Here is a 25,062-nt window from a genome sequence, read left to right on the forward strand (position 1 = left end):
CTCAGAATCCCACACAAAACGCTGAACAGTGGTATACAGAATAATAAAGTTATGTAAAAATATAGACAATACCATAAAGAAACTATCCATGGTTAAGTTTTGTGGGTCTAAACAATAAATTAAATATGAACTACAGCAAGGAATTAAATATGAACTACAGCAAGGCATATACATTCATATACGAATAGGAAAAAAGTGCTGAATCCCACAATAAGGTCCAATATTTTCAGCATGACATTTGATGATTATGAGACAAACTGCTCCAAAATATTGTCCTACTCACGATTGAACCTAGGACCTGAAAGAGCCAGAGTCAAGTGCCCTACCAACTAGATCACCACAGCTTTTACCATTCAGAGCCATATTATTATAAAATGAACAATTAAGTGTTTCAGAGGTCCACCCATCATTAGGTCACTGATTACCTGTTGGCAATTTTCATTTGTTGTTTGCGCCCTCAGCTTTTTTTGCGTAATTTACTATTCCGTTAAACTACAGAGAATTATTCTTTATCGAAAATCAATTAAATAAAACTCAACAATAACATGACCCTGAGTTTATGTTGTGTGTGTGTGTGTGTGTGTGTGTGTGTCCGGAGGGGGAGGGGGGGGGGGAGGGGGGGATTTGTACTTTCAAATTAAATAAGACTGGACAGTAAATGAATAAGGGAAAGGCAACCACTTATCTACAGAGGATTGTTATGTGGCACACAGATAGGTGTAACAGAAAATGCTTAACACTAGCTTTCACACACTTGCTCTTATCTAGTATGAGTACACACATTAAAAGTTGGTGTGTGTGAATGTGTGTATTCCTACTAGAAAAAGGGCAAGAGCTTGAAAGTTAGTGTTTAATGTTTTCTATTACATTATTTCTCAAGCATGGCCCACAGTACTCATAGGTAAATTGTTGCCTTTCCCCTATTTTATGTATTTTTCCATCCAGGAATTTCCATTATTGTTATTAATGGTACAAGACAACAAATCAAATTCAAAAAGTGACTGGCTGCATATTACACCTACATAAACTCCAGTTTACCACATTCGTTGCCTGGCGCAATTCAGTTTAGTTTCGCGCACGGCCGAAAGCCAACTGTTGGAATGCTGGAAAGTAAACAAAGCGATTAGTGGGAATAGTAACGATGTAACTCAAATAGGGCAGTAAGTCACTGGTGACCTAATGCCCCACAGCCCTTGATTCATTACAAAGAACGAAGTTCTCAGTTCCAAAATGTGGGAAGCAATAAATGCTTTGGCCAAAGGCCTGCCTGTGATCTCACTGTAGATTTGTCATCGAGTCAAGAGGCATACTGTGAGACACACACCAGTGACCTTTGTGTCTTCAAGTACCCTGGACAGCATAAAAGACTGAGTCAAAGTGAGGAAAGTAGTGATGACATAGTAGTGCATTATAGATAAATAGTGATGAATAGAATTTCATCGAGTTCAGATTCTTATTTGGAGCAATTATATGCTAGTGAAGATCTCAATGACATGTTGGAAGAACTTGCTGCAGATGAAGAAGAGGAACTGAGCTCTATGGAACAAATTCATTAACAGGCAATAGTTATATAAGTTCACTGGAAAAGATGGGCTTCTGATTGGATATGCTATGTGACATGCATCAAACCAGTCTCAGGACTGAAGACCACAACAACAACAACAACAACAACAACAACAACAAGTGACATTAGCTTAGGTGAAGTGCTTTTGCTATTCTTAGATGACAAAGTGATAAGCCTTTTAGTCAAAGAGACTAATAAATAAGCAGAGCACAAACTAAAATGACTAAATATGATCAACTGAACAGACTGAGGAAATTACAAATTTCATAGGACTGATTATTTGGATTGATCTAGTACAGGCACCGTTCGTAAGATGTTGGTCAACGGACCCTATTTACAACTTTTCATTTCCTTGCAGCAGGATGTTCGGTAATCGTTTTGAATTACTGTTAGCAAACTCGCATTTCACAAATAATGAAACTAAAGATGAGAGTATCAGACTTAGAAAAGTTTTACCATTCCTAAACATGTTGACAGAGAAAGTCTTTTCACCAGTTGAAGATATTGTAGTTGATGAGGCCATGGTTCCTTGAAGCGAATGACTGAAGTTCAGGCAGTACATACCAACAAAATTGCGTAAGTATGCTGTAAAACTTTTCAAACAGTGCCCCGTGAAGGGTATACACAGTGTGCGAAAGTATACTCTTGATGAGACACCAGTGGAAGAAAGCAAGATGGCACAGCTGAAAACGCTTGCAGTGAACTCACAGATAAATTGCTAAATAAAGGAAGAGTTTTGTTGGTAACTTTTACAAGCGTGATGAATTAATAGTCAAATGTCTAAAATTCAAAATTCAAATCACTGGAACTGCACAGTACAACAAAAGGTTTATGCTACGTTTTGTAATGTCATACCCATTGAAGATAGATGAAATGATAGCAAAATATGATAATGGTATTGTGGTGCTAAAAGGGAGAGATGTTGACAATTTTAATATGTTATCAACAAAACATGCACCTATTACAATGTCACCCTCGAGGTCGTCCTCCGAAACAGCCTTTGGTGATACTAGCATATACTAATGGAAAACCTGGCACTGACGGAAGTGACCAAATTGTCATATGCCACAGTGATAAGGAAGGTTATCAAGTGGTATCAGAAATTAGCACTGCATATGCTTTTAGGAACAAATACAGTAAATGCTCGCTTTGTGTACCAGAGAGCCACAAATACAAAACTAGGCATAAGAAAATTTCAGGAAAATCGTTACCAAATGGTTGTTCACAGAAAATGCTATGCCTGACAGTAAAAGAAATAAAACAAGGAATGTGGTGCACCAGTTAGAGATTCATAACAATCAGCAGGACAAGCCTACATGAAGAAAGTGCACCCTATGTTACTAGAAGAGGCAAACTACCGAATGGGAAAAAAAAAACTATTATTACAATAGTCCAAAATCACCTCAAATCTGTTTAGCATGTTTTAATGAACACCGTACAACATACTATAATGTAATATGTTATCCTAAATATAAATGAACAAAACGTATAGTATTATGAGTAGGTATATTGTTTGTATATTTATGTTGTATATCCTATAGTTACATTTCAGTGCTTACTCCATTACATTCCTTTGAAAATTCCAACTGCAAAAACTGTAACTTGAAAAAGGAGAGTGTCACCCATATGCGGGTGAAAGGGCCTCCACAGGAGCTTGCCAGTCATCCACATACAGACGATGCAGCGACAAACGTTTGTACAATGAATGTAATGCACTGATGTACCTACCTCGCCTACTACCGTTCAGTCAAAAATTATAAAATATCTCAGTGGGGGCAACTGGCAATCAAATCTTCAAGACAGGCCTGAACTTAAAATATGAGCAGTTTGCAAAATAACAAAGTGACAAATTACTTCTTGAGGAGTTAATTCTTCTTCTTCGAAATGTGTAACTTGCCTGTATTGTGCATACAATGGGAATTATAAGTGTTTTAAAACAGATTCTAACTATCAACTATCATCACACACAAAAGCAAAAGAAAGAAAACAAAAGTAATGGAATCTGACATCTTAATTCTAGAGGAGTAAAAAGGTGCAACAAACTTCAGTAGGAGATAACATTCCTCATAAAATACGGAGTTTCACATCTTTAACAAAAACCACTATTCTCTTTTCAGTGTTTAAGTGTGTATGGAACACGACTGATAGTGATTTACTATATACAATTACATTTTCACAAATGTTAATGTGGGTAACTTTCAAGGATCAATAAGGAACCAACATGTAAGACTGTAATCTGTGGTCATCGTACTTTGTGGGCATCAGTGCTAATGTGAAAACATGTAAATAATACATATGTTCCTATACAGTCAATCCATTTTAGTAGATGCCCATGTACAGTTGCCAGTATATAAACAAAATGCCTACTTTCCTCTAATTTATGAGCCGACTCGCCCAGGCAGGTATGGAGTGATCTCAAATTTAATTTAAGATCAAAACAATGATGTGACTTGCCCTTTTTTTAAACATATGCAAAAATTTTGCAGAGATTAAGTTCAGAGAAAAACTGAGCAAAAAAGTTGAAACTACTGGATCCTTGAAACTTAGAAATGAGCACCACATGTCAATTCTATGTGCTATAAAAATAGTAAATTACAAAGCAGTGAAGATTAAACTGAGAGAGGAGCTAAGGGTTGGGGGGTGGTTAGGAGCAAAAGTTTCAAAAAATAGATGACCCAACCCACTGCATCAACATTTGAAAGTAAAACTACAGATTAAAAAAAGACCTCTTTCATTCTAGATCCAAACCAATGGAGGAACTAGAGTATGGAATTCTACAAAAATTAAAATATCTGAAGTTTTGTCCCATGTAGCTTTCACAAAATAATTTAATTTTATTCACTTTAGTGAATTTCTCTCATAACAAAATATAAATTCAAATAGCTTGAGTAAGGGAATTGTATAAGGTAATATGATGTATAGTTTTAGCAGCTACTTAATTATCGACATTTAAAAATTCAAAGAATTAATACTGATGGAAAGGGTACTTGTTAACTTGTTACATACATAGTAGCTAACATTATTAAATATACATATAACAAACATTCACCTCCCTTCTCCTAAGTGAAGAGAAAAAGTAATACTGCAAGATATTTATCACAGTTTGTTTCATACTGGAACAAAGACACTGCAACACACTTTCAGCAAAGAGCATAGTCCTTTTACTTTAAGTATGAGCTTTTCCAGCTTTGTGCAAAATGTAGGACACATTGTTCTAATTATTAATACAGAACATATAATCTGGAAATGAATAGGAGCTTTCAGTCAGTTTTCTGGAACTGTTAAGTAATTTTGTTCTTCATTAAGTGAAAACTTTAGCCGCTTTGGATCAGGGTATTCCGGGTTTTCCACAGCTCCTTTCCCAAATTTTAATTCTAGAAAATCCCTTATGTTATTTGGGGCAGACACCTTACGCCCAATAAATTCAATTGTCGAAAGTGGCTTCAAGAAATGTTCAGGGAATTCTCTGTCTTGCCTGTGAGTGGGAAACCAAGTATCTTTCGTCATCGTTCCATTTTTTGAGTAGAAAGGGAAGATATCTACATGCAAATGATTGACAGGGCTATACTGTACTCTGAAGAAGTCTCCTTCACGTGCTTTCTCCCACACAAAGCCATCTTCATCAATAACTGGCTGCAAACGTGCACCTGATAGCCATGGACTAAGGTGCAAGTCATCACGCAACACTCCAATGTCAACATCATAATCCCATGGCAATATATCACCAGAACGCATAGCACCAAGCAAAGTTCCACCTTCTAACCAGTAACGTACACCGTCTTGTTCAAGACGTTTGAAAACGTGGTGTGCAGTACGACGTAAGCCGGCCAGGCAGCAGGGGGGTGTCCAACGACCTTGCCACAAGTATTCTGGCATATCATTGACAACTGTGCCAAAGCAGCGAGGCGTTTCACGAGTACATCCATACCACTCCGTCACACCAGTTTCACGAATCACCTGCATATAGTAGAAGGGAAGAAAATAAATTACAACTGTTAAAGAAATGAAAACTGAGAGGATGACAGGAACCATGAACGGTAGAAGAGATCTTTATTTTTATAGGCAGGCATTCCTAAATATATCTGTTTTATTCAACAGGTGACCCAATTTGGCAACCATATTAAACTGCAAACTGTCCATCTCTTTCCTTTATGTAATTCTCAGGTATAAATGGAATCCTCCAACAAGAATAGATATCGTGAAATTTAAAGAAAATGTTAAATCTGAGGTTGCTAAAAATAAGATCTGTAAAGTGAATATTGAATCAATGATAGATGTAACCTAATTATAGCAGATTTCAATTTAATATAATAACATGCTCAGTATATATTAAGTTCAAATCTGTTGAAATTAATGACATCACAAATGCTAAAAGCAAGCTAATTAATCTATTTTTGCTCAGTATTTGTGGTCTACAATGAAAATATGGGATACAGCAAAGTCATGCTATAGGTAGTCAGTTTCTTCACATGCCTAAAACTAGTGGAACAAAGATGCGAAACATTGTGATAAACTGAAGACAGCTTAACCATAGAAAACAACTGAACTAAGCTTTCACACTATTAAAAGGACAATGGAAACCAGGTGCTTAAACACGAACACACCAGAAATGAAACCAGTGAGAATGCACCTCGGGCTTGGTCAATGAGCACTATAAAACAAAAGATTATATCACAGTTAACAGGCAAGTAACCAGTATTATGAAAAGTTGTGTGTGTGTGTGTGTGTGTGTGTGTGTGTGTGTGTGTGTGTGTGAGAGAGAGAGAGAGAGAGAGAGAGAGAGAGAGAGAGAGAGAGTGTGGAGTGGGGATTTTTTTACTGGGTGCATACGTGGACAAGGGGAAAAAAAAAATCCTGGATTTCCCAGTTACAAATACCCTTTCTCCCTGGTGAAAATACAGTTTTTCCAAGTTAAGTGACAGTATACTTTCCCTCAGAAATGTAAAACTTATCAACCATTGAATCGTTACAGTTTTATACATCGGTGTTAAATTTCCTGGCAATTTCCTAAATGAAACTTAGGGGGGAAAAAAAAACACATTTTCGAAAGATCTGTGGTGTGCAGCAACATGTAGGCTGCATATTTTCGTATGACAAAAGTATAAATTCGAATTCCATGAAACACAGCTTGTTACTTTCCCAAGCATTGAAACTGAGATTAAGATGCGTTGCCAGTCATAGCTCATCTCACGTGATCTCGCCAACCAATGACAGCCGATATTCAGAGCACAGGACACATGATGTAGTCAGTCAATAGCAACATCTTTGATCAGTAGTGTGACCACACAAATTGGAAAAGTTAATGGTTTAAATGAATATACATGGTGTTACAAGAAAAGCAAAGCTTTCACACATAATATTGGTCTCTAAGATTAATAAGCTGCAAGAGAATCTAAGTTTTCACTTACAATGTTGATCTGTTTTGTGCGTGTTATACTTTAAGACATATCACACAAATGTGCCAGTAAAATTTTTAATAATGAAATAAATGTCTAATCATCTGGGCTCTAAATTCTTCACAGTGAGTTGATTTTTAAATGAGAGTCAAACTTTCTGTGATATAAGAAATTCATCGTACATTCTCGCACATAGTTCATCTTGTGTAAAAGGAAATTTACTTTGAAAGTAATGCTTTTCAAATCACCATTTGCAATATTTTCCCGCAACTGTTAGATATATGTTCATTTCAGCAGTTGCCACAGAGCACCAGATAACAGGTGCCATTGCTCTTGTGCAGCTACAACGACGCGGGAAGACCATATGTTCGTACGTGTAAAACATTAAAATATCTTAGATCATAAAAGAAACATCAGAGGATACCCCACAAGCATCAGAATTCTGTGAAACATACTGTAGTGCATAATTCAGCTTAAAGTGCACGTTCGTATGTCTGGATTCGGATGTAAATTTTCTGCGAGTACCAGTACTGTGTTATCTGTTTGGTTCTTTATTATGGCATAATGCCGTACGTGCTAGAAGACAAAAACGTGCACTTGAAATTCTGTGAACAGTTGAAACCTGCCAATGGTGTGGAATTATAAACACATTGTTTCAAATTAATGGACTGCCTCATCGGAAAAGATTAATAAAAGCTCCTTTTCTTTTTTTTAGAAAACCAGCAAAAATAACAATTGTTCTGCTAGGCGATTAAGGCTTGGCTGTGAGAAAGGTGGAAATTAAAAAAACTGAAACTAATAAATTATTTTAGCCTTCCATAATTATGTGAATGTATTTTAATTCACTTGATAGCTCCCGGCCACAGAAACCTGTTTTCTTTTCATTTGACATGAGAGCAATAAACAATAAGGAAACAGCAAAATCACTAAACGTAAATACGAGGCAAGTGGAGACTACTCACCTCCCCACTACAACGCAGACTGCTCTACGTATCAGTCCCGGGTCTACGATATTTCATACACAATCACTGGTTTAGTTATCCAGCATTTATTCTCCGGTTATGCGTTATTACATGTTCGTACGAGGGGCATTTGAAAAGTCCATGCAAAAATAAAAACTACTTACATGTTTGGGGTAAACCTTTTTTATTTTTCGACATAGTCTCCATTTAGGCTTATACACTTCATCCTATGCTGTTCTAATTTGTTGATCCCTTCCAAATAATAGAAATTGTTCAAGTCCGCAAAATAGCTATTAGTTGCTGCAATCACCACCTTGTTCGAATGAAATCTTTGTCTCACCAGCCATTTCTTCAAATTGAGGAACAAATAATAGTCCGAGGGAGCCAAGTCTGGAGAACAGGGGGGATGTAAAATGAGTTGGACTCCTATTTCCAATCATTTTGCGTCCACAACTGCTGAGGCGTGTGCTGGGGCATTGTCATGATGGAAAATGACTTTTTTGTGGTCCAATCGCCGGCATTTTTCTTGCAGCTCGGTTTTCAAACAGTCCAGTAACAATGAATAATATGCACCTGTACTAGTTTTATCCTTTTCCAGAGTGTCTATGAGGATTATCCCTCACGAATCCCAAAATACAGTCGCCATAACCTTTCCGGCCAAAGGAATGGTTTTTGCCTTTTTTGGTGCAGATTCTCCCTTGGTAACCCATTGTTTAGATTGCTGTTTGGTCCCAGGAGTATAGTAATGTATCCATGTTTCACCCACAGTGACGAAACAACGCTTAAAGTCCTGCCGATTCTTCCTGAAGAGCTGCAAACCATCCTTGCAACACTTCACACCATTCCATTTTTGGTCAAGCGTGAGCAATCGCAGAACCCATCTTGCGGATAGCTTTCTCATGTCCTAATGCTTATGCAAAATATTATGTACCCATTCATTCGAGATGCCTGCAGTGCTAGCAATCTCACGCACCTTAACTCTTCTGTCATCCATCACCAAATCATGGATTTTATCAATGAGTTCTGGAGTCGTAACCTCCACAGGGCATCCAGAACGTTCAGCATCACTTGTGCCCATATGGCCACTCCGAAAATTTTGAAACCACTTATAAACTGTTCTAATCGAAGGTGCAGAGTCACCGTAATGTTTATTAAGCTTCTCTTTAGTCTCTTGAGGCATTCTGCCTTTCATAAAGTATGTTTAATCACTACACGAAATTCTTTTTCGTCCATTTTTTGACAATCACTTGACTTCCTTTATTCACACGAATGCCAAATACAAAGAAATAGACCAATATGGCTGAAACTTGGTGAGCGTACTTTCCAAAAATGCTACTAACTAAACATGACCTCGATACACGCCGGTGGTGCCATCTCTTGGACTTTGCACAGACTTTTCAAACGCCCCTCGTACAACGAGTTTTCCGCGCTATTCCCAGAATAGAACTTCAGCGCCTGCTAGCTGGGGACTGTACAACTGGCCCTTACTAGTGTAGCGGTTTGGCTAAAAACTTTGTCAAAATTTCATTTTCTTGGATACACCGAGAAGACAACACATAACCTCTCTTACCTGTTATGCCTGTTAGTCGTTTATTTCCCCTCTGGTAGTTTGAATCTATGGGTTTCGCAAGTATTTATAACATTGCTTATCATTCGCAGATTCAGTCAACGACATAAACAGCGATTGGCGCCCATTCGGCTTTATTCCACTCCGCACGTATAGCCCTGTCGCCCTTTGTCTGCAGGAAAGTTTATTTTCAGATGCGACGGGGATTCTGCTGGTAAAGACATCATGTACACTGTGCACGCTTTCAAAAATCAACTTATGATTTATTCATAAATCAACTTAGAATGTGTTCAAAAACTAACAGGGATGCATTTCAAAATCATATGAATAAACAATAGAACAATGTGCGCGGGATGCTAGGCACTTTGTGAAACAAGGGTTGTTTTTCCTCAAGAATATGAATTTGCTGCCCCCCCACCCCCCCACCCTTTAATTGCCATCCGGTTTGCCTTCGCCCCGTAGATCCAAGCCTGTTGCGCATGCGTGAAGCTGGTAGCTTGGGCGCGCCAGTAAAATTTTTCCGGGTAGCATCTTGCCGCTTGCTGCTATTGCCTATACAGCTAACAGCCACATTTCTGTAGCCAGAAGTGGAAGGAGATACTACACATATGCGACTCAACTGTGCATGTACATGTGCCCGCTCGCAACTGCTCAAACGAATCTAATGTAAACAGTTGTGACGTCACGATCATCACAGGCAATTTGTTGTTCTGAAGCATTGCATAGTCTTCCTAAAGCCTTTGACACATTTTGCTGTTGGCAGACACTTGTATGAGCACTGTGTTTTGTTGTTGAATATAAAGCATTTCGTTTGCAACTTGAGTTTTATTTTTGTCTTTTTTCTCTCGTTCATGTTTTATTGCTGCAGTATTAGTCTGCAGTACCAGGATACAGTAATAGCCTTTGTTAGAATATTGGTGCGTATCAGTCAACATTACAAAAATCTAACTGAAAACTGCAACAATGAAAAATTTCCGGAATTCTAATAAATCCTGGGTTTTTTCCGGTTTTCTCCTGCATGAAAAAATTCCCGGGTTTTTCCCAGATGTCCCGGTTGTCCCAGGTTGTATACACCGTGTTTTACTATTTAGATACTACAGAAAACTTCTGCTATTGTCTTTCAATATAACCTATGTTATCCTCAAAGGTAAACAGTAAAAAACATTCCACACATGGAAAATGCAAAAAAAAATATATATCTCACAGAATGAAGCAGTTATTCATAACTATCTTTGAGGGGACATGAGAATATACAATGACAGTTTAGCATGAGAAACATTGGAAAAACAAACTTATGTCGGATAGACATTACATTTCGCCAATTAAGAAAGCAAAGGGCACATGGCACAATTGCAGATGGCACACTAACAATGGCAAGAAAATTGTACAAGCACCCAAAGAGCCCCTTAAATATCCGTATGGTTTAGGAGAAGAATCAAAAATTCAGAGAGTTAAAATGACATATCAATTTATAAGTATGACTGATGAGGTGTATAAAGCCATCTAATGAATGAATGAATGAATGATAGCTGGAGATGAGAATGTTTCAATAGAAACTGTTAGAACTGGATGGATATTGATGCACTAGGAACTTTCAAATTTATTTACAGAGTGTCTGCAGAGGAAGAAAGATTCAAAAAGCTAGAACAATGTGGCAGTTATTCTACTTCACAAGATAGACAAGATCAAAAAAATCAGTTCTATGTATATTCACTAAAATGAACACCAACCACACATCAAAAATATAATTGATTTTCATGAAAAAAGGAATAAGCTGGCTTTAGAAGTCGGTTCTTCACATGCACACTGCAAATTTTGTGAAATACACTCCTGGAAATTGAAATAAGAACACCGTGAATTCATTGTCCCAGGAAGGGGAAACTTTATTGACACATTCCTGGGGTCAGATACATCACATGATCACACCGACAGAACCACACGCACATAGACACAGGCAACAGAGCATGCACAATGTCGGCACTAGTACAGTGTATATCCACCTTTCGCACCAATGCAGGCTGCTATTCTCCCATGGAGACGATCGTAGAGATGCTGGATGTAGTCCTGTGGAACGGCTTGCCATGCCATTTCCACCTGGCGCCTCAGTTGGACCAGCGTTCGTGCTGGACGTGCAGACCGCGTGAGACGACGCTTCATCCAGTCCCAAACATGCTCAATGGGGGACAGATCCGGAGATCTTGCTGGCCAGGGTAGTTGACTTACACCTTCTAGAGCACGTTGGGTGGCACGGGATACATGCGGATGTGCATTGTCCTGTTGGAACAGCAAGTTCCCTTGCCGGTCTAGGAATGGTAGAACGATGGGTTCGATGACGGTTTGGATGTACCGTGCACTATTCAGTGTCCCCTCGACGATCACCAGTGGTGTACGGCCAGTGTAGGAGATCGCTCCCCACACCATGATGCCGGGTGTTGGCCCTGTGTGCCTCGGTCGTATGCAGTCCTGACTGTGGCGCTCACCTGCACGGCGCCAAACACGCATACGACCATCATTGGCACCAAGGCAGAAGCGATTCTCATCGCTGAAGACGACACGTCTCCATTCGTCCCTCCATTCACGCCTGTCGCGACACCACTGGAGGCGGGCTGCACGATGTTGGGGCGTGAGCGGAAGACGGCCTAACGGTGTGCGGGACCGTAGCCCAGCTTCATGGAGACGGTTGCGAATGGTCCTCGCCGATACCCCAGGAGCAACAGTGTCCCTAATTTGCTGGGAAGTGGCGGTGTGGTCCCCTACGGCACTGCGTAGGATCCTACGGTCTTGGCGTGCATCCGTGCGTCGCTGCGGTCCGGTCCCAGGTCGACGGGCACGTGCACCTTCCGCCGACCACTGGCGACAACATCGATGTACTGTGGAGACCTCACGCCCCACGTGTTGAGCAATTCAGCGGTACGTCCACCCGGCCTCCCGCATGCCCACTATACGCCCTCGCTCAAAGTCCGTCAACTGCACATACGGTTCACGTCCACGCTGTCGCGGCATGCTACCAGTGTTAAAGACTGCGATGGAGCTCCGTATGCCACGGCAAACTGGCTGACACTGACGGCGGCGGTGCACAAATGCTGCGCAGCTAGCGCCATTCGACGGCCAACACCGCGGTTCCTGGTGTGTCCGCTGTGCCGTGCGTGTGATCATTGCTTGTACAGCCCTCTCGCAGTGTCCGGAGCAAGTATGGTGGGTCTGACACACCGGTGTCAATGTGTTCTTTTTTCCATTTCCAGGAGTGTATATTATAGTACAACAAGGATCTTGAATTGTCTCTGTCTGGGACTCTTAGATTTGTAAAAGCATCTGCCTCAATTTCAACAAAATCTATGCTAACAGACCTAGAGGGAAAAAGGCATTATACAACCTATGTAAGCATACTGTAACACCAAAATAATTATCAGCAGAAAATCTAAAAGTAGTTCTTAGATCCTTGAACAGGGAAAAGAACGGAAGAATTCTAATTAATGAAACATATGTGAACCACCAAAAATTTGCTGACAACACTGTCATGTTCACCTCTGGTGCAGATATACTCCAACAAAAAACAGATGAATTTAATATAACAAGTTTGAAAGTAGACTAGAAAATTAACCATAACAATTATGGAATAATACAAATGGACATACTGAAGTGAAGATTGCAAATGTGAATAATGAAATTGGAGAACCAGTTGGGGACGTATGAGCAGAAGAATAAAACGGTCTGGAAAATTTCCAGTAAACAAAACAGTTTTCATGATGAAGGCAACAATGTACTACATAGGAACCACATTCCATGGTTTCTGCAGAGGAGGACTTCTGAGATGTGAAAAAGAGTCAATGACCTGCATTTTATTTTTAAGTGTAATATAGTAAAATGACTACAATGAGAGAAGTGGTAATATTAATTTTATTATAATCTGATACGTAATCAGCGTGTATGACCAGTCTTGGCATGTGGTATTGAAACATTAACGCAAAAACTGTTTAAAAACTAAGTGTTTTCAGTGAGAAATGAACAGATGGATGTTGGGAATTACTGAAAGTGGAAGCAAAACAAATAAATAGGTCAGGATGGCAATCTGAACTGGAAGATGCAGCTATCAAAGTAATGAAAATTAGATGGAAGTGTGTGGGACATGGAGCTTGGCAAACAAATAGTAGATGGATCGAGGAAGTTCTTTGCTGGATTCCAAAAGTGGAGAAAAGAATGAAATAACACCTCAGTGGCATCAATGAAATCTCACTACGGTTGGAAAAGTCTCGAGATGGTTTTTACTGGAATCCATTTGTACACTGTCTGGTTGCACAAAATGCCTGAAGCCCAGTGGTGGGATTTTTCTACAGACATCAATTACATTTCTGGATACAAAAATGTAATGAAAATACAAATTAGTTTACTTCTTACCAATTGCAGCCATTTCACTAGTTGCAGCCATTTCACTTCCTGTACCGTCTTGTCTCCTACTTTTCTGTATTTATTTATACACTGATATGCCAATCACAATGTTGGATGCCACTTGGTGGCATTTTGGGCACATAGCATGTTAACAGAAGTATGTAAGCAGAGCAGACATGGATGGGGAATCACCATAGCAATGATATGGGCTGCAAACAGGGAAATCCACTAAGATAAGTGACTCTGACAAAGTGTAGATTATTATTACACAGAGCCTGTGAACCAGTATCTAAAAACACCGAAGTTGGTCAAATGTTCATGTGTTACTGTCATAAGCATCTACAGAAAGAGGCAGAAGAACAGTGCTACTACCACGGTTGGATGTCCACGACTTTCCACAGAACATGGGGATCGAACCTTGTCTGCTCTGTCAAGTACGATAGATGGTGATCTGTGGCATCTCTGCCAAAAGAACACAATGCTGGTGCATGCACAAGTGTTTTAGAGCACACTGTTCATCATACATTGTTCAACGTAGCTCTGTAGCAGATCACCCCTACGTGTTCACACGTTGACCCAACAAAATTGTCAATTACAATTGCTATGGGCACTGAAGCATCAAGATTCAACTGTCGATCAATGAAAACGTGTCAGCTCTTTGGGTGAATCACATTTTTGCTACAGTAGGTCAATGGTTGTCTCCACAAACTCCATCATCGAGGTGAAGGCCAGCTTGAAAAGTGCAGCCCACTACAAACGTTGGCTGGTGGGGGCAAGTATTATGCTATGGGAGACATTCTCTGGTGCTTGCGTGGGAACTGTGGTAGCAATTGAAGACACCATGACAGCTGCGAACCACCTGCAACTTTTCAAGCTTTATGTCTTCCCTGACGGCATATTTTCTGCAGTAAAACTGATTGTCTCTGAGCCAGAACCATGCTGCATTGGTTTGAGGAGCATTATAGTAAGCTCACGATGTCTCAGCGACCAAATTTGTCTGATGTAAATCCTATGGAATCCATCAGGGTTGCTATAGGGTGTCATCACCAGATACACAAACCAGCAGCCTGTTATTTACGCAAATTAAATGACCTGTATGTAGACATCTAATGTCACATACCTCCATCCCTGATATGCATAATCGGTAGCGTACTTTGTTCCAAAGACGGACAAACAAGCTATTAAGCAGGTGGTCATAATGTTTCTGGTCATCAGTGTAATCTGATATGTTCTAGTAGCTCCTATTTTTCCTGTGGTCTGAATTTGTGTCTTACAGAAATACCAACTCCTTTTTTTCTTATTTGTTTTAATGCAGTTCCTTATATTAGATTATTGGCTCTTTTCTTATGACTGTCTTGCTTTAATTTTTTTCACAAACAACAGTTTATTTCTTTTTATTTAAAATTGGCCATTAAATTTTGAAACTAAACAGTCACGTAGCATAATCTATATTCCCATAACCTTTTTGTCTTTCTGTGTCCTGCACATTATCAGTGGTTCTCAAATACTCATTCTCATGCAGAAATTTTTTCCATATTGTTACAAGGTCCCCTAATCACTTTACATCTGCAAACAATAAACACACAACCTACAAAGCCTTTAGTACCTCCAGGTTATGTTGCTTCCTTTAATACCTTTTCCAACACCCAATGGATTCCAAACCTACAACCTCCTCCTAGTCGCCATGACCAACTACATGCTCACCCACAATTAACAATTACTTCTCCTTTCAAGGCATTACCTACAAAAAAATCCAGGGTATGGCTATGGGCACCCGCAGGGCATCATCCTATGCCAACCTATTGCTTCTACCTTTTTAAAAATGCAAGTCCTAAACCCTTCACCTGATTCAGATTCACCGATGACTTTTTCATGATCTGGACAAAGGGTAAGGACACCCTATCCACATTCCTCCAGAACCTTAACACCTTCTCTCCCAATTTTGTCACCTGGTCCTACTCAACCCAAAAAGCCACCTTCATTTATGTTGACCTCCACCTCAAAGATGGCTACATCAGTACCTCTGTCCATATGGAACCTACCAACCACCAACAATACCTCCACTCTGACAGCTGCCCCCCCCCCCCCCAATGGTTCTGCTCAACCCAACAAGCCACCTTCCTTGGTGTTGACCTCCACCACAAAGATGGCTACATCAGTACCTCCACCCATATCAATCCTACCAACCACCAGCAATACATCCACTTTGTCCCTCTTGAAATATACCAAGGGTCTCACTGAGGCCTTCACAGACTAATTACTTTCCAATCTTGTACAAAAACCGATCTCCTTTGTCTTATCCCTCCACTCCACCAACACCAAAGTTCCACCATCCGGCCACAGTGCAGTATTCCCCTTCTTGACTCAATACCACCTATGACTGGAACAACTGAATCACATTCTCCACCAAGGTTTCAACTACCTCGCACCATGCCCTGAAATGAATAATGTCCTACCCACTATCCTTCCCATTCCTCCAACACTGGTATTCCACCACCCATTGAACTTACACAACATCCTTGTCCCTCCCTACACAACCCCTACTCCCAAACCCCTCGTCTCAGGGCTCATATTTCTGTAAGAGACCTAGATGCAAGACCTATCTCACACGTCCTCCCATCCCCACCACCACCACCACCACCACCACCACCACCACCACCACCACCTACTACTCCAGTTAAGTCATAAGCATCACCTATCCCATCTACATCTATACTTTGCAATCCACTGCAAGGTACATCCCATTGTACCAGTCATTAGGGTTTCTTCCTGTTCCATTCACGTGTGGAGCATGGGAAGAATGATTGACTGAATGCCTCTGAGCATGCAGTAATTACTCTAATCTTATCCCTATGATCCCTGTGTGAGTGATATGTAGGGGTTTTTAATATATCCCTAGAGTAATCATTTAAGGCCGGTTCTTGAAACTTTGTTAATAGACTTTCGCAGGAGCTGCAATCGCTGTTTTGCATTTTACATGGACATGACAACCAACAAGCTGTCTGTCCGCATGAATGGCCATCAACAAACTGTGGCCAAGAAACAGCTGGACTACCCTGTTGCTGAGTACACCACCCAACATTACATTCTCCATTTCAATGACAGCCTCTCCCATCTGGATTTTTCCCATCAACACCAGCTTTCTTGAACTGCACAGGTGACAACTCTCCCTGCAACATATCCCTTCCCTGTTCCTATTCCAGCACTACTTAGCTACCTATTCCACCAATGCATCCACAGTATTTTTACTTGTCTCCTTTTCCACTCCCCCCACCCCCACCCTCTTAACTTCCCGATTGCACCTAGCTGCCCTACCCTCTCTCCACTTCATCCCTGTATGCTCCCACAAGCAGCACTTTACCGCCTCTACCCCTAACCTGCTATCCGTCCCCTCCCTGCCCATCCTCCTCCTTACCCCCACCACCCAGTTGCCTCTCCCACCATGTGCTCCTGCTCACAGTCTGGCCTCAGCAGCCAGTGACTGTGGTCACGTGTGTGTGAGTTCCATTTGTGTGATTCATAATACTGTTACAGTCCATCCTGGATTTTCCACTGTTTGACTTTCTTTAACACACTTCACTTATTTTGAGAACATAGTAACGGACGATATTGAGTGGTACACAATACATGAGGTAGTTTAACTTTATATCTGGATGTATTAAGTCTTTTAGGAGAAATGTGTTGCCAGATCCAATCATCAGTCTTTTGTACTTAAATTAGCACAGCAAAGTTCAAATGCAGTTAGGAAAGTAATTACGTTACTAAGTTAACAAATGGGAAACAAAGTAAAAAATGAGAGATTAATAAGAGCAGAGCTTAAACATCCTATCAACTCTGTGTTACATTTTCTTACAAAAAGTTTGTAGACTTTTTATTTTGCTTAGGGAAGCAGATGGCCATTAACTAATTTATCTGCTGAAGCAACACAAACTTCTTTTCCTTGTTGCATTTATCAATAACTACACACATAACAGCACTATGTCTAATGAAAGTAAAGCAATAAAAAATAAGTAACTGAAGGCTATGTACTGCTTTTTACCAACTACGGTACCTGTTTTATACCAAACTGTCGAAACATCTGCTGGCGCCTTGCAGCTTCCAATTGTTCAACCTTCTGCAATAAATGCTGACTCCTAAAGAGTGGTTTGCCATCAGTGACAGTCTCTCCATGTATGAGTTTCACCTGCAAGCACAGAAATTTATCAGAAAATACATGTTTATGCCATGATAGAAGTGTTTCAACAGTCTGAAGGCTGATTAAATGTTTTATCTCTTCAAGAGATTGCTAACCATTGCCAAGACACATTGGGGATGAGGTATGGGGTGGTTGGGGTGGGGGGCTGGGGGAGGGGGTCTAGCAAGCTAATTATTCAAGTCCACAGGGAGGAGACAACTTTCAGGTCCTCACTACATTGTCTACATCTTGTGAATGCCTCCATTGTTGCTTGTTTTTTAGAATTATATTACACTAACCATGTTCCATGGATCCCATGGTGTGTGCTGCCTGGGTTGTAGAAAGAAGTTAAAAGATATATATTTGTGCAATGCACTGAAATGACAAAACATTACTGTATTAAAGTTCTAATTATAATTATACATTAAATTTAAGTACTTCTGTGAATATACTCATTAAAGTAGAAGTTGCCCAATAGAAAGTTCTTTAAATCAGTCTTAATCTCTACTATATTATCTACTTGCCACTTAATGTGCTCTGGTAGGTCGTTGAATACATATGCACCTATGTCTTCCAATCTTTTCTGTTCTAATGTTCACCCCTCATTGTCAATGCAGATGATGTTTTCAGTCCTAGTGTTATATTCATGCTTTCCACTATTTTTTGTGAAACAAGAAATATTGGAAATGACAAAGGACATTAATGAATATATTTATTGTGAAGCAATTGTCAAAATACCTAGTTTTTTTAAAAGGTATCTGCAGCATGTTCTTGAATTAACAACAGACGTAATTATTATATCACACTTCTTTAGTCTGTAAATACAGGGTGGCGCAGATGGATCGGGTGGTTTTAAAATACTTGTCAAAACTGTCAATTGTAAAGGTATTGGATTGAAATAAAGTGCAAAACGTGTAGTTACAATGGAAGTTTATTAACAAAAAAATAGTAATGTTAGTTTTTAAAAATTACATCCATCAAATGCCCTCCTTCTCGAGCGACGCATTCTTGGAGTCGGTCCTTAACGTTCCGCATTGCCCGCTCAAGCACATCACCAGGAATTGATGTGATTTCGGTGTGAATTGCTGCCTTCAACTCCTGAATGGTCCGGGGTTTGTTCATGTAGACCCTTGCTTTTAAATAGCCCCATAAGAAAAAGTCACATACCGTGAGGTCCGGCGAGCGAGGGGGCCAATGGACATCTCCATTACGGGAAATCAAACGGCCAGGGAACAGAGCGCGTACAGCTTGCATTGATATCCTAGCGGTATGTGCAGTTGCCCCGTCTTGTTGGAACCACATATTGCCCATGTCGTAATTGTTCTCTTCAAGTTGTGGGAGAAGAAAATCTTCAATCATGTTCACATAACGCTGCGAATTAACAGTAACCGCCTGCTCCCTTTCATTTTCAAAAAAGTAAGGACCAATTATCCCTACCTTAGAAACCCCACACCAAACCGTCACTTTGTCACTATGGAGAGGCCGTTGGTGTAGATCTCTTGGGTTAGTGTCGGCCCAGTAACGGCAATTTTGCTTGTTTACATATCCGTTAATGTGAAAGTGAGCCTCGTCAGACATCATGATAATCAGGTTTACATCTTCCAATAACTCCAACATCTGTTGGCTAAACTGAAGCCTTTGAAGATGGTCTGTTGGGAGAATCTTCTGTACCAACAGGATTTTATAGGGGTGGAATTTCAGTTCTTCGTTAAGAATCCTTTGAAGGCTCCGACGTGACATTCCAAGAGCTTGAGCACGACGTCTCGTTGATCGACGTGGGCTCGCAGTGACATCGCGTCTCACACGCTCCACGTTCTCAGGCGTTGTTATTGTTGGCGGTCTAGGCGTCCATTTTGGAGCACATGAACCAGTAGTGCGGAAATTATGCACCCAACTCAATATCGTATCTCGCTTAGGAACCCTACCGCGAGGTGGGATGTTGAAACGCCGGCGAAAGGCACGCGTCACAGCAACAATTGACTCGTTATTGCGTATGAACTCTTCCACTGCGAAAACACGATGCTCAACGGACCACGTAGCCATCGCGACTGACTGCCAGCCTGCAACTGAAACTTCCCGTCCCCCCCCACCACAGGACGAAGTCGCCGAACACCTGGCTCCCCCCCTCCAGACGTACAGTCCACTTCAAAACCACCCGATCCATCTGCGCCACCCTGTATTATCCTGTAATCTGAATCTCCCCAGAAAATGATTCCTTAGCTCATCAGTGGATGGAAATGTTTAGAATAAACTAGTTTGTTAAATATGCAGAAAAAACTAGTTTGATGTATCACCTATAGTAGTAATCATGTGTCCCCAAACATTTCTGAACCAAGGTGATTCATTAACTATACGCACTTTTATAATGGTGCATGCTGTTGATCCACATTCTGCACCACTGGTATAAAATTACGCGCTAAAATTTCAATGCAAGTGCTGCAGCAGCTCCTGTAATTGAGTCATACATGCATCACAACAATATGTTTATATTAATATATCTAAAAACAAAGACGATGTGACTTACCAAACGAAAGCACTGGCAGGTTGATAGACACACAAACAAACACAAACATACACACAAAATTCAAGCTTTCGCAACCAACGGTTGCTTCATCAGGAAAGAGGGAAGGAGAGGGAAAGACAAAAGGATGTGGGTTTTAAGGGAGAGGGTAAGGAGTCATTTCAATCCCGGGAGCGGAAAGACTTACCTTAGGGGGAAAAAAGGACAGGTATACACTCGCGCACACACACACACCCACACACACACACACACACACACACACACACACACACACACACACATCCATCCGCACATACACATGTGACACACCAAACTTTCTTACCCACTATCTCTGTGTAAAAGTGCTTAACTCAGTGTGTGCCCACTTTTTAAAGTTTATTGGCTTAAGATGTGTCTCGGGGATGGCCACACACTCGCCCTATCATCCTGTTACTATAATTTCATTAAACCGTATGCAAGTCTGTGGTTTGCAAAATGAATAAATGTTCTTAACACAAGCTGGATACTGTTCAATAATTAAAATGTTCTAATGAGCCCTTGATTAATACTGTGAGTACAGATTGGGACATGCAGCTTTACTGTATGATTAAATGATGATGGCGTCCTCTTGGGTAAAATATTCCGGAGGTAAAATAGTCCCCCATTCGGATCTCCGGGCGGGGACTACTCAAGAGGACGTCTTTATCAGGAGAAAGAAAACTGGCGTTCTGCGCAGGATAGAGTAGCATGGAGAGCTGCATCAAACCAGTCTCAGGACTGAAGACCACAACAACAGATTGGGTCACAAGCTTGATCAAAAATGCACTAAGTCCTGTTCACTACATCACTGTTAAAAGTTCAGGAAAGTTGGTTGTGAATAACTTCTCAAAGTCCACAAACCTAAGCTAAGATTTCAAAATCCTTTAAACGCAACACTGCAGTGCAGTGTTTAAGTCCCTTAATATGAATCTCGAAAAATTTTCAAGTTCTCGAACTGCTGCAGGTATTCTGTAAGGCCTTAGAGTTGTCATCTGCAAAATTTTAAACACTTTAAACACAACTAACACGCTGCTCTTCAGCATACATCTTGAATCACTGACTTCTCAAAGTGATGCTGACCCACGCCAATACGGCCACCACTTTTATATAGCTTCCATATGTCACTGAAAAACTCATAAAATTACACATGCTGTACATATTACTATAAAAACTCTATATTTAAACATTTTGTATGACTTTTGCTTGCACGCCGATTCCCTTAAGCTATTAAAAGTACCAGTTTCACTGTCTTTTTATTGGAAAATCTAGCAAAATTGGAAAATCTAGTCTTCCGTTGGTTGCACGTGAACTTTGTAAGGAACAAAAATTTTATTACATTAGCCATTAATGAAAGTATTACACATGAATCAGGGCAAGAATTTCACCAGCTTTTACACAGTGACATTACACTTCAGCTGGGCTCCTTTGTTTTTGGGTTATTTACATCTTATTCAGTGAAATACTCAAAACTAGGAATATTTATTATTCCCTATTTTAAGAAATATGAGAGTCAAACTTTTACAGATACCTATTGTAGTCTGTTATCCACTACCACCACTACACTTATTGTTATGCAATTTATTTTGCACTAGAATGTGTCATCTGCTATTTGAAAGATAACTTCACATGCAACCTCCTCCCTAGGTATGTTCATCTGCGCTGAGACACTTTCCCTGCAGCATCAACTGTCAAAACAGTGTGCATCTAGCATGCCATCTGTCAAATCAGTGCAAATTATTCCCTATGATATAAAGGGAAGAAAGTATGCTAAAGCAAGCTAACTTTCTGATGGTTCAGAACAGTTTCATTTAAGAGTAAATGTTGCTGGACTCTACCGTCTATAACAGGTTGGTTGGTTGGTTTGTGGGATTGAAGGGACCAGACTACTAGGGCCATTGGCCCCTTTTTCCATGAACTTGAAACTCCCACAAGGAATAAAAACAAACAATGGAGATGACAAGAGATGACACAGGACAAGAAAGAGACAGACAGAGACCAGACAAAAGGAATTAAAATCACACTGAGTGTGACAGTGGTTGGCCGACCATAGGAACAAAAAAGGAAAAGCCAACCACCAAGAAACACACTAAAAACCCCAGTCTAAAGTCGTAAGCCAAAGGCCAGACTCAACACAAAAAAGGACAAACACTTAGATCAAGCAATAGAAACCCCCTGCACGAATAAAACTCATCGCAATGTCATCCGATAAAAGTGCAGGAAGTGTATCAGGCAGCGCAAACATCAGCCTGAGCGGAGTTAAAAGTGGGCAGTCCAACAAGATATGGACCGCCATCAAAGCTGAGCCGCAGCGACATAAAGGTGGGTCCTCGCGGCACAATAAATAGCTGTGTGTTATCCAGGTGTGGCTAATGCGTAGCCGGCAGAGGACAACAGAGTCCTTGTGAGAGACCCGCAAGGAGGAGCGCCACGCACCGGTAGCCTCCTTGATGGCGCGAAGTTTGTTGGGTGAAGGAAGGGTGCGCCATTCTTCACCCTAGGTGCCTAGTGCCTTCTGCCGCAAGACTGGCCCGAGGTCACTCTCCGAAAGGCCTATCTCCAAAGCTGGTGCACCGACAGCCTGTTTGGCCAGCGTGTCAACACATTCATTTCCCAGGATGCCGATATGACCCGGGGTCCACACAAAGACCGCAGAACGGCCGCAACTGGCAAGAGTATGGAGGGACTCCTGGATAGCCATCACCAGATGAGAATGAGGGAAACACTGGTCGATAGCTCATAAAGCTACAAAGAGTCACTACAGATAATGAAGGACTCACCTGAGCAGGAGTGGATATACTCTAGGGCACAAGAGATGGCAACCAGCTCGGCAGTGAAAACACTGCAGCCAGCCGGCAATGAGTGTTGTTCATAATGATCCTCTAGAGTAAGAGCATAACCGACATGAGCAGCCAATTGAACCATCAGTATAGACAACGTCAGAGCCTTGAAAGCAGCAAGGATTGAAAGCAAGCGGTGGCGGAGGGCCTCAGGAGGGACAGAGTCCTTCGGGCCCTGTGCCAAATCGAGCCAAAGGCATGGGCAGGGCACACACCATGGTGGTATACGCAGAGGGGCCTGGAAAAAGAGGTAGAAGGCAGAAAACCTCAAGCTCAGAGAGAATAGCTCTGACACAAACCGCGATCGTACAGCCTGACTGGGGACGCCGTTCTGGAAGATGGACGACCGACTGAGGGAACAGGAGATGATAATTGGGATGCCCGGGCAAGCTACAAACGTGTGTAGCATAAGCGGCCAGTAATTGTTGGTGCCGGAACCGCAATGGAGGGACACCTGCCTCCACAAGTATGCTGCTGACAGGGCTTGTCCGGAAAGCTCCAGTGGCGAATCGGATCCCACTGTTAAGGATGGGGTCCGGCAACTGCAATGCGGAAGGGGATGCCAAATCGTAAGCCAGGCTCCCATAAACTAGACAGGACTGAATTAACACCTGGTATAGCCATAGAAGGGTAGACCGATCGGTACCCCAGCTGGTGTGACTCAAGCAACAAAGAGCGTTACGATGCCGCCAGCTTATGCTGAATATGAGGCAGCCAAGTCAACCGGGTACCAAAAACCAATCCCAAAAACCGATGCGTTTCCATCACAGCAAGAGGTTCGCCGTCAAGATAAAGCCATCGCTCAGGGTGAACAGTGCGTCGCTGGCAGAAATGCACAATGTAGGTCTTGGCAGCCGAATACTGGAAGCCATGTGCTACAACCCAAGACTGCGCCTTTTGGATAGCGCCCTGCAGCTGCCGTTCAGCAGCTGCAATGCCAGTGGAGCTATAGTATAGGCAGAAGTCATCAGCATACAAGGAAGATTAGACAGACGTTCCCACCGCCGCAGCGAGCCCATTAATTGCAATCAAAAAGAGGCAGACACTTACGACAGATCCTTGCGGTACCCCATTCTCCTGAACTCTGGAGGAACTGCGGGAGACCGCAACTTGCACACGGAAGGAATGAAGCGACAGAAAATTTTGTATGAAAATCAGGAGCAGACCCCGAAGACCCCAACCATGAAACGTAGAGAGGATGTGATGTCGCCATGTCATATCATATGCCTTCCGCATGTCAAAAATAGACTGTGACAAGGTGCTAACGGCGGGCAAAGGCCGTACGGGTGGCAGACTCCAGGCACACCAGATTATCGGCGGCAGAGCAGCCCTTAAGGAAGCCACCCTGAGACGGAGCCAGAAGACTCAAGTAGCCAACTCAACCTTCAGTTCACCATGCATTTGAGCAACTTGCAAGGAACGTTGGTAAGGCTAATGGGGTGGTAGCTGTCCACCTCCAGTGGGTTCTTGCCAGGTTTCAACACGAGGATTACGGCGCTTTCCCATCACTGCGACGGGAACTCACCCTCAACCCAGATAGGGTTGAAAAGGTCTAAGAGGTGTCACTGGCAGTCCACCGAGAGGTGTTTGAGCATCTGACAGTGGATGAGATCTGGCCCAGGAGCCGTATCAGGGCA

The 25,062-nt window shown here is 41.5% G+C and overlaps 1 protein-coding gene across 1 annotated transcript in view; it reads right to left on the reverse strand.

The window, feature by feature from the left end:
• Positions 1-621: 621 nt before the first annotated feature.
• The window catches only part of LOC126483824 (ribitol 5-phosphate transferase FKRP), a 38,781-nt gene continuing 14,340 nt past the window's right edge, over positions 622-25,062 (reverse strand). The window contains exons 2-3 of the mRNA XM_050107023.1: positions 17,927-18,058; positions 622-5,521 (exon numbers count right to left, since the gene is read on the reverse strand). Of these exons, the coding sequence (XP_049962980.1) occupies positions 4,829-5,521; positions 17,927-18,058 (825 nt within the window). The 3' untranslated portion in view covers positions 622-4,828. The remainder of the gene's footprint in view (positions 5,522-17,926; positions 18,059-25,062) is intronic.

The sequence above is a fragment of the Schistocerca serialis genome, chromosome 6 (assembly GCF_023864345.2).
Source record: "Schistocerca serialis cubense isolate TAMUIC-IGC-003099 chromosome 6, iqSchSeri2.2, whole genome shotgun sequence".
Classification (NCBI taxonomy): Eukaryota; Metazoa; Arthropoda; class Insecta; order Orthoptera; family Acrididae; genus Schistocerca; species Schistocerca serialis.